The 12,506-nt window shown below is 34.7% G+C and overlaps 1 protein-coding gene across 1 annotated transcript; it reads right to left on the reverse strand.

Annotated features, from left to right (window-relative positions):
• Positions 1-4,078: 4,078 nt before the first annotated feature.
• LOC111406170 (ninja-family protein AFP3-like) lies at positions 4,079-10,743 on the reverse strand. Its single transcript, XM_023035413.1, has 2 exons — positions 9,485-10,743; positions 4,079-4,686 (listed from the first exon to the last, which is right to left on the reverse strand). The coding sequence occupies exons 1-2, from the start codon at positions 10,341-10,343 to the stop codon at positions 4,313-4,315; spliced, it is 1,233 nt and encodes a 410-aa protein (XP_022891181.1). The 5' UTR covers positions 10,344-10,743; the 3' UTR covers positions 4,079-4,312.
• Positions 10,744-12,506: the final 1,763 nt, after the last annotated feature.

Below are 12,506 nucleotides of genomic sequence, written 5' to 3' on the forward strand. Positions count from 1 at the left end.
AGACTTGTAAAATAAATTTTGTGATGAGGGGCTTCATATTAATTAAACACCTAGGGCCTCTAAATTCTCAGGACCGACCCTGACCGTGGCAAATTGATGTGGATACTGTACATAGAGGTAGAGATAACTATATATTTTAGTGGAAAGATAAAAAGATCATGGTTGCACCAATAGGGAGTGCACAGAAAACTCCAAAGGTGGAAGGGAAGGCTTTCTTGGCTATTGCAGATTCGGCCAGTGAGTTTTCTTCCAATGTAAAGGAGTTTAGAAAAAATTTTGCTTTCATATCCAATGCGAAAGAAGTCATCAAGAAAATTATTGGATCTGTTAAAAAATCATTGGAGGAGTTTCAAGATATGACTATAGGACCAAAAGAATACCTCAAATACGACATATTCAGCATCAAATTGATTTTGTCCTTATGGCTCACCTGTCGAACCTATCCCATTATCGGATGAATCCAAAAGAGAGTTAAATTTTAAAAGAAAAGGTCGAAGAGTTGCTGCAAAAGGGTCACATCAAGAAGAGTATTAGTTTGTGTGCAATACCAACCTTACTAGTACCAAAAAAGATGGATCATGATGAATGTATGTTGATAGTCGAGCTATCAATAAATTACTGTACAGTACAGGTTTACTATACCTGCACTAAATGATATATTGGATCAATTGATTGGATCTATTGTGTTTTCGAGGATTAAATTTGAATAGCGAGTATCATTAGATTCGAATCAGGCCTGTAGATGAGTGGAAAATAGTTTTCAAAACAAATGAGGGCTTGTATAAATGGCTTGTTATACTTTTCGGCCTTTCCAATGCACAAAGTAATTTCATGTTGTAGATGAACCAAGTATTGAAACATTTTTAGGCATATTTGTTGTCGTTTACTTTGAAGATATTCTAAATTATAGTCGAAGTGTAGTTGATCACGAAGAACACTTGATGGAAGTGTTGGAAATATTGCAAGATAATGGGTTATTCATCAATCTAAAAAAGTATAGCTTTATGATGAATAGAGTTCTAATTCTGGGGTATGTTGTAAGTTCTGAAGGGATACATGTTGATGGGCAGAAAATTCAAGCTATTAGGGATTGGCTAACACCAAGTTTCCTTACCAAGGTACGAAGCTTTCATGGGCTTGCTACTTTCTATAAGCATTTTATTCGAAATTTTAGCATTGATGTGGCTCCAATAATGAACCATTTAAAGAAGAAGAGGGAAAAGTTTGAGTGGACTGAAGCTGCTGCTAAGAGCTTCGAGGAGATCAAGCAAAAATTGAATTCTGTTCCTGTTTTGGCATTCCCTGATTTTGAAAAAAAATTGAGATTGAATGAAATGCTGGTGGCACTAGAATCGGAAGAATAGTTTCTCAACAAGGCAAATCATTAGCATATTTCAATGAAAAGATCAATGAGGCCAGATAGAATGGGTCAACCTATAAGCAGGAGTGGTACGTAATATTTTGAGCATTGAAAAATTGGGAGCATTACCTGCTGCCACGAATTTGTGATCTATTCGGACCACCAGTCTTTGATACATTTTAAGAACCAAAGAAAAGTGAAGAATAAGATGCATGTTCGTTGGACAGCATATTTTAGACAGTTTAATTATTTGATAAATCACAAATCTAGAGCCACCAATCGGGTTGCTGATGCTTTGAGCGAGAGAGATGCTTTACTGGTCACTTTAAGTAATGAGATGGTTGTTGGATTTGAATTCTTACAGGAGCTTTATGAAGGAGATGAATACTTTAGGTCGTTGTGGGCACAACACTTAACAAAGTAACTGATGGATGATTTTGTAGTACACGATGGCTTTTGTTTAAAGGAAATCAGTTGTGTATTTCGTGCACTTCATTGCGTGAGAAATTAACTAGAAAGTTGCATTCTAGGGGATTGAGTAGTCATTTACGTCGAGACAAATTAGCAATCTCGATGAATGCTTTATGAAGGAGATGAATACTTTAGGTCGTTGTGGGCATAACACTTAACAAAGTAACTGATGGATGATTTTGTAGTACACGATGGCTTTTGTTTAAAGGAAATCAGTTGTGTATTTCGTGCACTTCATTGCGTGAGAAATTAACTAGAAAGTTGCATTCTAGGGGATTGAGTAGTCATTTACGTCGAGACAAATTAGCAATCTCGATGAATGTTACTATTGGCCATAGTTAAAGAGGGATGCCAGCATAATCGTCAGGAAGTGCCCAGTTTGTCAAACGCAGAAGAGACATGGGTAGAATATCGGGTTGTATATGCCTTTGTCCATTCCAAAGCAACCTTGGGAAGATCTTTCTGTAGATTTTGTGATGGGACTACCTCGTATACAATGAGGTTCAGATTCTATTTTTTGTAGTGGACAGATTCTTGAAAATGACACATTTTATTCCTTCTTGTAACACTAGTGATACACAGTACCTGAGGTCCCTCGATCTTTCACTTCAAATCAAGATTCAATGTTCTTAGCTTAATTTAGGTCAACTTTGTAGAAGTTTGGGACAGAATTTCAAATTAACAGCAGTGTGCATTCTCAAACCAAGGATCAAACTGAAATGGTTAACAAAACTTTAGAGAATCTGTTACGACGCATATGTGGTGAGACAAAGAAACGGTGGGATCTTGCATTAGTACATGCAGAATTTACATATGATAATACAACTTCAACGGGTAAATCACCTTTTGATATTATTTATAGGACTCCGCACAAGCAATGGACTTTGTTAGACTTCCAAACTCTATGAAAAAGAGTGTAGTAGCTGAACAACTGGTTGAATAACATGTGGAGGTAATTGAACGAGTGAGAAAAAAGTTGGAAGCCTCCAATTCAAAGTGTAAAGCTACTGCTGATACACATAGGCACCATAAGAAGTTTCAAGTTGCTGATATAGTTAGCGTTCTTAAGAAAAGAGCATGGTGGAAGTCAGAAGAAGCTGGATCAAAAGAAGTATGAGCCTTTCAAGATTCTGCAAAAGATCAATAACAATGCATATGTCTTGATTTTCGTGAGCATATGATGATTTTCAAAATGTTTAATGTTGCAGATATTTATGAGTATGTTTCAAAAAATGATATCCTAATGTAAACTCAGGGATGAATTCTTTTGAAGTGAAAGGGATGACACTAGTCAATTAGAATAGAAAATTCTAAACTAATTAAAAAAGAGAAGAAATAAGAAAGATCTACAAAAATGTACATAACTTTCATCTCGATTATCAGGTATTCGTCTGTTAGTACAATCAGAAAGCGTTTTTCAATTCTATCATTTGGGGGTCTATTTTGGCATTCTTCTATTTTTAGTTAATTTAAGGGTATTTTCAATTTATTTTTTTTGCAATTTTTAGTTTAATTTAAATTTATCAACAAAATTAGGATTTCAATACGATTAGAATCTGTTTTCAATCTATAAATACATTTTATGGTTATAAAATTATTACTTTCGTTTTTTATTAACAAGATATTTTATTTTTTCCGTTGTACGATAGATTTCAATATTTCTCATGTTCATTTGACTGAAATTCGAACTAACACCCGTTCGGGTGTGTTACGAACAAGAATTAATTATTATTGTTTTAAGTTTTCGTCATTTGTCAATGGTGGCAAGTATAGATTTGTGGCTGTGGTGTTGGTGGCAATGGTAGCGACGGTAACAAATATGATCAATTGTGGTGGTATGTGTGTTAGGGGAGTTTGGTGCAGCGTTGACAATGGTGGTGCAGCGTTACAAGAGATTATACGGCACAGAAACACAATTTTAAACTGGTATTACACATGTAGACACTTCGTAACAAAATGTAGAAAATACTTATTGAAAAAAAATTGAGTAACTTGATGTTTGAAAGGTTAAATAGTGTATTGAGAAATACTTCAATTTTTAGTTTATTTGTGTTAAGTTCCGAACCTTTAATTGAACGTCTACGTTTTCGCATCAAAAGTTTGACGAGATATTCATCTAAGCATTGACATAAAAAAGATGCCTTGTACTAACAGTGACAGTTTTTCTGTTAAGTTGAAATGTTAAATGAATAGATAGATCAATTTATCGTGTCGCTCAACTGAAACTGGAAACTCTGTGATCAATGCTATCAGAAGAAATAGTTCATGTACAGCATTAAACACGTAAACAATCAATCAACTCCATATCAGTAGCTCTTTCCCTGCATTTCCTAAACATAATCAAAAAATTTCCAAATTTTTTGATACCTCAGAAATGTTCATCAGTTAATTACATGCAAGTTCCCTTTGAAAAAGAAAAAATTATTAGGAAAAAAAAAAGAAAAACGTTATTTTAGCATGGATTTTCAAGGTTGGCACTCGTTACAATAGGGACAGAGAGTTGGGGTTCACAACAATATGCTTGAGAGGTTGATCCACATCACTACCTCCTGCATGCAAGACAAACTCCGCTGGTGACAAGAAGCTTCCATGGCAAATACACATTATCCGCACTTCTTCTCCTTTTCCATATTTGTATAGTATCCCGTCCACTCTTCTACCACTAGGGCCGTCTCCTTTTGTAAACACACATGGCATATCCTCCATCATATTTGTTCCCATCTCTTTACCTCGATTTCTTGTGTTATGAGATCTCTTAGATGGACTCTCCGTATTTTCTCTTGCTTTTGTCGTGGAAGAGCCTACTTCCCGATCTTGCAAGGACGGGACGCTGACAGGACTCTGATCATCACCACCTGCAATAGAAAAGAGTAGATCTAAAAACTCAAAAGCAAGAATCTTGTGCGATTCTTCCCAATTATAGTAGATATTCATATAAGAATACTTGAATACATAATTGGAATATGATGGATTATGCAGAAAGGTATCGAATTGTCACTTCTAGTGTCAGCAACTTGCAAAAAGGACTGGAACACTATACTTCACAATAAAATTTATAAATATTGCTAAAAATTGTGTTATTCTCCTCCAGAAGAAGAGTGACATTTAACCGAACATCAATCTAACTCTGTCAATATAGCCTAGCAGCCCTTACCTAATTGATTTCCATTTTAAGAAGTAAAATAACTACTACAAAGTGTCAACTGCTAGAAAGAGACATACTTGTATAGGATTATGTTTTGCAACTGCTCAAGAACTAATTAACTATCAAGAGTATTTTTCAGTGAGTAGAAAGCTAGTTCATGAAACCCAGGAGCAACAATAAACATAATGAAAAAACCTAGCATTCGTAGTTCACCTTCAGCTATGCCAAATTGCCATGCAGTTATATCACTAAAAAGGAGAAAAGTACAAGGTTTTTCTCACGCCTTTCACACACTCAAAACTGAACCCCCTTAAGCCTCTGTTTGGGAAGAATTCATAAACAGTTTATCTTATAAACAGATACCATGAGTAATGGACGAGTGGATACTACTTGCGAGTCCATTTGAATGTGCAATTGAAAATGAAATTTGATCATTTATAAATGATTTATAAGTTTTACAAAATGAAGATAATCATTTATATCGTAGGAATTAAGCCAATCCCCTCAACTACTGTACAATATGATAAGGCTCCACTTCAACAATTCACACATTGAAACTATTCTGAATATATCTCATTTACAAAATGACTTGGAGCACCAAGGCAAGAAGGTAGACATATATTTGTATTCTAGCTAGGTGGGTCAACGTGGTTTTCTAGCCAAACTTCATATGAGTAATTTCATTAATTGTCATTCCCCCATCCAAAACCAATTTATGCAGCCCACGCCATTTGCATTTTGTAATCCAGGGAATACTTCTTTAACAATTAAACACTGGGGTAGCTGCCTAGAATATTTATTCTGCCTGCAAATGGACATACACTAATCTAAAACCCATAAACAAACCTCTGGTAACTAGTAGGGCGTATGGTAAGGAAAATTGAGTAGCACCAAGGAAGAATGGCCAATCCTGTCCGGAATCAAGCACGCATTAGACTCCTGATATCTATTTTCTAATCAATACGTGAACAGCATGTCTAAATATATTAGCAGAAGCATGCAAAACTGTTCTCTCTTTCCCCAAGTCAGTAAAAATAGAAATTCAACGAGTGAAAAAGTGACATTTCAGAATTTCTCAAAAAGCTACTTAAATCCATGTTCATTTATAAGTAATCTGTAAAGTGATCCTAATGACATAACTAAACTACCAGCAGATAATACGTCTTTAGTAATGCCACCAGACCATGAAACATGAAAGGCCACAAATTAGTGGAATCTAATCTCAGTAAGCCATGCCCATCCACAGCTAAACTACTATGAAGATTGATTCTAGCATTCCCTATTGTTGAGCTCCTATGACTATTTATTAGTAAAGAAGCAAGAGTATACAGAATAAAATGTACCTTAAACCTTACCCAGAAAAGACAGCATCTATTTCATTAACAAGTCCACTCATAAATAAACATTAATAAGGCAAAAAAAAAAATCTTGCAATACTAGTTAAAGATATAAATTTACATGCACTATCTAATCTCCTATAAATACTGACTAATGAGGAGGCAAAGAGATTAAATATAAATTATCTAAATAGGACAAAACTATTTCATATATTTTCTTTTGATGGTGAAATGAAATGCGATCATATTAAAATAATTTCAGGAATACACCAATTATGCAGATAAGTCAAATATGTTACACTTTAACTACAAAGGACAGCTCTATAATTTCTTCCCACCGTGAAATGGACTTTTATGAAGTTGAAGAATAATCTTTATTGCTCCAATTCACGTGCCAAAAAAAAAAAGTGTCACAAGTGATTACCAAGAGAAAAACACTTAATTGGCCCTTTCCAAACCTGAATGCTCACAATCATCCATCATGTTGCTACTATTCAGAGTCTTTTATTTACTGTTAAGAGTTGAAGAATTCATCCAGTCAGTGTGTGCTTGTGATAGTATCTTCCCCCTTTTCTCCTTTTTCCATGGTATTCCTTTTTCATTACCTTTTCTATTTTAGTGGGGGATTACTACCAATGGTGCAACCCTTTCCTTGTGTCCTGAAAACTTAACCTTACAATTATTGTAAATTGAAACTTTGTTATCAAAAGGAATATAATTTCATAGAAATAAAGAATACGAAAAATTCAAGATGGTGACTTTAAGATTGACGGGTCAAGACCACTCGGATAAAACTTACATACATTCACATCAAAATAGGGAAAGATATACAGAAGAATATCTACAGAAATCCGGTAACTGGATTCTAGCACCCTATGCATCTTTATGACAGCAATATATGTTAATGACCTGAAATCAGTGCCAAAGCCTCAAACTAAAAGTTGAAGCACCAAAGCAATCTAGAACCATAATTTTTTTATGTAGAGATGAACATCAATCTATAATAACAATGTTACAATCATTTAACTCATCTTATAACTCAATACAAAAGTAAAACTTATTCACTATAGATCAAAAGCTTTCTTCTTCACTATTATCCAACCATAGCTCATCATATCCACAATCAATGCCGTTAAAAGAAATCTTCAAAGAAATCTAGCCAACAAGTCAATGATTATTTAAAAACAGAAAGAGGAATGCGAGTTTACCCACAAAATTTAAGTAGCATTTTGGTTAGCTGATCAAGCTAAGTAAAATGCATTCACAAAGCTATTTGTCAACAAAGAAGCAATGAAAATTGTAAACTTACGTTCCCATATCCGATATATATCCAAGTTTCGATATGGTTGGACACTCAAATATGTAGCAATATGTGTTTTTAAATTATTTTATATTTTTATAATTTTCAAATTTTCAATACATTTCGAACACGTTATGACACATAAAGAAGAGAGAATTATTGATTTTAAACTATTTTAAAACTCATTACTATTGACAATAATGACACATAAAGAAGAGAGAATTATTGATTTTAAACTATTTTAAAACTCGTTACTATTGACAATTGATGACAAAGTGTTTCATTTAATAGATAATTATTGTTATTATTAATAATTTATTGAAAATATATAGAGCATGTTTGGTTTGAGTCTCAGTAAAAATCAAACAATCAATATTAATCACATATTTTATGAATCACACAATTTTTCAACCACACACATTTCAAATTTTTTTATCAAAATCTACTAAAAATCTAATTTTAATTAACAATTTCAAAAAAATAAATAAATAAATAAACGTGTTTTAAGATACTAGATGACTACTTCACTTATTACTGAAAATAGTTATATCATTAATTAATTGACAACTAGAATTTTAAATTAATTGGTAACTAGAGTTTTATTATTGAAAATAGACAATGGTATTAATTCTTTTAATACATATAAAAGTGTGTTAACATTTGACAACTATAATTTTATCATTAGAATAGATATTGGTATTAAAACTTTAATATACATATTTGCGTATCCTTATTATTATTATTATTTTTTTTTTAAAAGTTGTATCTGTGTACTCATATCGTAATGCTTTCGAAGTACATATCTAAATCCATGCTTGTTTATTATGTCAAAATACCTGGTAAAAGATGGGCATGAGTCAATAAAGATCAGATCATTAAATGAAAGTACCCAATAGAACACAAGATTCCTTGTTGGATAATTTGATAAATTTTTATCCCTATAGGTCAGTGCTGAGGCCACACAAGTTTTCCAACATCAACTCAGGAGATCTGCTAGTTGCCAACTCTATTCAAACTCCAATCCTAATTGCAAAATATCCCTGTAACATATTTAACATGCTTTTTCCTTCAATGAAACAATGTCATCAATATCACAAATTTTTCATTTATCTAACTAGCCACAGAAGTTCCATTGGAGAGAACCTCATTGCCACTAGCTAAATGAGGTATTAACGGCATATTCTGCAGAATTGTGTTATAGTGGGGAGATTCAATAAAGAAACTACAAGGTAAAACCTTACTACCCTAAACAGGGGTTGACATTACAAAAGGAAAATGTGGCAGGTAATTTGAAATATGGTTACAATAGGTAGAAATTAAGGAGGAGGAGGAGGGAGGGAGGGAGGGAAGGAGAGAGAGAGAGGGAGAGGAGGAGAAATCCATCCAAATAGTACATCAAATAAAAATAACTAGTGCCACTCAGAAAGCACAGTCTGTTAATATTCAAATTATGCAAGTACTAAATGACAATTGAGGCCACGTTTCTTAGCAACTTAGCATATAACAGGTGATTGAAAGTTGGACTTAGAACGATTAAATTATACTTTCGATTCATTTTTCATGAATTCCAATTCAATGCTCCAACACTGTGCCACCAAACAAGGTGGAACATGAGGTAAAGTTCTTTAGTTAGGAACAGCAGCAGCCTCTCGACATCAAACATCAGCCTCAAAGACAGATATCAAGAATAATGAAATACGGGTTATTGTTCAAGAAATGTCAAACCAGGGACCTTTAGTTAGCTCAAGCAGATTAAATTCATTTTAACCTTATAAAGAAATCACGTCTGAATTCCAAAAGGAGATTCACATTATTGATTGATTACCCACCTCAATAGGTAGGCAAATGAAAGAAAAAGTAAATTGAATTACCTTGTAGAGGTTTACTGTCCAATTCAGACAAGCTTGAAGAGCTCCCCCCTTGTGACTCCAATGACCCTTGAGACATCGGTTGCCCAGACCCTTTCGTCCCACCGCCACTCTTCCCTTTTGGCACTGTTACATCAATCCCTCCTCCAAGAAGGGCTTGTCTAGCAGCAGCAGCAGTCCAAGAAGACAGACGGACTGGCGGCCCTGCCCATCTGTTCCCAGCTGCGAAACACTTTTCTCTATCCAATTTCGCCCTTAAATTCACCTCAATTTCTCTCTTCTCCCCCAAAATCAAATTGCCACCATTTCCACCACCACTGCAGCCGCCTTCTTTATCACCCTTCAATATCCTTTGCTTCTCTGACCTCCTCCTCTTAGCCTCCATTCTTCTCAAGGTCTGCAATTCCTTCCTCTTCCGCCACTCCTCCTCCGTCTCTACTGGCAATGAAGAGGTCCTCACAAGGCTGTTATATGCAGCCGGTGGTGGTGCCACCGCATCATTATCATCTCTCACCACTGGTGAACACTCTGCTACAGAAGATGACCTTACTAACTTCTTAGAACTCTTGTCTACACCAAATCTACCCCCCAATGACAACCCAAGATTCAACTCAATCTCCTCATCTTCGTCTTTCACCGCCTCCTCATATTCGCTACTGCTACCCATAAATCTCTGCAACAAGTCCTTAGAAAATCTGTTTGTTGCAATCTCCAAAGAAAGATTCTCCATTTTTGAAGCTCTTAAATCCCTCTTGCTATCATCACCATCCCCCATAGGAAACACAACAAACCCCAGTGCCAAGATCACAATATACAAAACTACTTCAACTACATGGAGTATATGAATGTTTATGCACTCCATGACATGAATCACACATGCCAAGATGGAAAAATCTGATCTTTGACCCCATATCAACTTTCTCAACCTCCAAAGTAAGAAAAATTTTACAGAAAATTCAAGCAAGGTTTTTAGTTGTAAACCTATGAACCGAGAACCCTACACTCCAATCAAGATTAATTTTTACCCAAAAAAAAAAAAAAAAAAAGCAAGAACCAAAACTAAGACTAATACTCACTCACAAGTCATAAACCAAAAATGAACAGAATAACGAAAATAAATACTGGGCTATCTGGTTAAGTAGGAGTAAATATTCGAAATAAAGCAAAGAAATTATTGGGTAAAAAAGAGGGTGAAGCAATGTAGAGGGTCTTGTGTTGCACTACCAATAGACCCAGGGCCAGGAGGAAAAACCAGTGTGTGGAAGATGGGAGGATTTGAAATGACTAAAATGCCCTTTGGTTAGTAGGGAATGTGGGGACAAGGAAAGAACTCAGAAAAGACAAGTGGCTGAAGTGAGAGAGTGTGGTCGACACGTGGATCAGACTGATAGGCTTTTTCGATAGGGTTGAGAACGGGTAATGTTACGGTGTGGTAGGGCTCATGTGGTGCTTTGAACTCCTTTGTTAATCATGGTCTATCATCACGCAAGAGTACAACACGGGCCAGATTAATAGTGAATAATTCTGCGTTTTTATTTTTCAAGAAAAAAATGATATCTACTTTCCCTAACTTAGTTATAAATAAATCATACATGTGAGGATCCTAGTTTAATTGTATAACAAAACAAGTGTTACATGTGACAAGGAATTTAGATTTTTTTTTATATTAAGTACCACATTCATTTTGTATTTTTTTCTTTCTCGAATAAAATAAAAAAGAACGGATACTAATATAAATTAAAAAAGAGAGCAATACAAAAAATTTATCAATCATGTTATTCAATTCACTCATCAAATATTTTGAGAGGTTTCTTTTAAGGTGACTTATCAAGAAGTACATGTATCTAAATATATACAAAAAAGAAAAAAATCATACGTTAATGTACTGAGTGTATAAACCTGATCAATATAATTGACAAGAATTGAATTTTTCTTCTTTAATAATTTTAGTTTTATGAATTCTACATAGAGCGTACACATTATAATAATCAGTCTTCATAGAACAGATCACAATTTTGGCAACCTTGATTTCATGAAATGCTTTCTTTTTACAATAATCTATTCAAATTCATTTTTATTCCTCACCCTGAAACTTGATATATAATTGTAATCTAAAAACCTCATCCACATCCTAATGGGACCACGCAATGAGTCCATCTAGCATGCCTTTAGAATTGACCTGTACCAGATCTCATGATAGTCCCAACTTCTCAGCTGCAAATTAGATCTTGTCAATTTACATTAATTTGTTTATTAAACACGCAAAATTACTTATAACATCGAAGCAGGACAAGGGTCGTGTTTCCTATTTTAGCCGTAATTTCTCGAACCTCGAGCCATTTAAAATGCGACAATGTAGAATGGGATGATATGAGATATCTTTCATTCCTACAAAGTACAATCTATTATAGTGAGGTGAAGTCCATGGTATAAAAACCCAAGGTGAAGAGACAGAGAGAAAGTGATGGGACGCGTGTCAAGAAATGAATGATGAAAGAGGAGCGAGACACGTGTATTGTTGAAATTCTGCCTCGTAATGCCGCAAAGTTTGTCTCCTTTTGCCTTTATTAATAATTGAAATGCACTTAGCTGTCGTCAAAGGATTGTGTCCTAATACTGCAAATTGGACACGTGTTTAGGAATTTCCAACTTCTTGTTCAGGTCAATTTTTAAGAAATTCCAATTGATGACAATTTTACCCAAACAAGGCACTACATTATTGGTTTTTGTGGGAGATTAGGGTACCCTCGATCTGTAATCTAATCTTAATGGTTGAACTTCAACCTTGAGAGTCCCTACCGCTCCGTTCCTGGAACTTCGTGAGGGAGGTAAATTACGAGATATGTCCCAACAGACCAAAGAACAAAAGTTTGTTTGTACACTGGTGCTCACAAAGAGTCAAATTTCATATCTCAGGAATCGAACTTTCACACTACATGTGCCAGCAAAATTGAAATTACTTCACTCCTATCTTTTGTACCATTGGCCTATGCCATGGGGGCATCTGTAATCTAATCTTCATTCC

This window comes from Olea europaea, chromosome 12 (genome assembly GCF_002742605.1).
Source record: "Olea europaea var. sylvestris chromosome 12, O_europaea_v1, whole genome shotgun sequence".
Lineage (NCBI taxonomy): Eukaryota > Viridiplantae > Streptophyta > Magnoliopsida > Lamiales > Oleaceae > Olea > Olea europaea.

Excerpts from the sequence above, each read along its gene's own strand:
- LOC111406170 (XM_023035413.1), bottom strand. The coding sequence starts at position 10,343 with ATGGAGTGCATAAACATTCATATACTCCATGTAGTTGAAGTAGTTTTG. Across the intron at positions 4,687-9,484 it reads GGACAGTAAACCTCTACAAG|GTGGTGATGATCAGAGTCCT; the intron begins GTAATTCAATTT and ends TTTCTATTGCAG.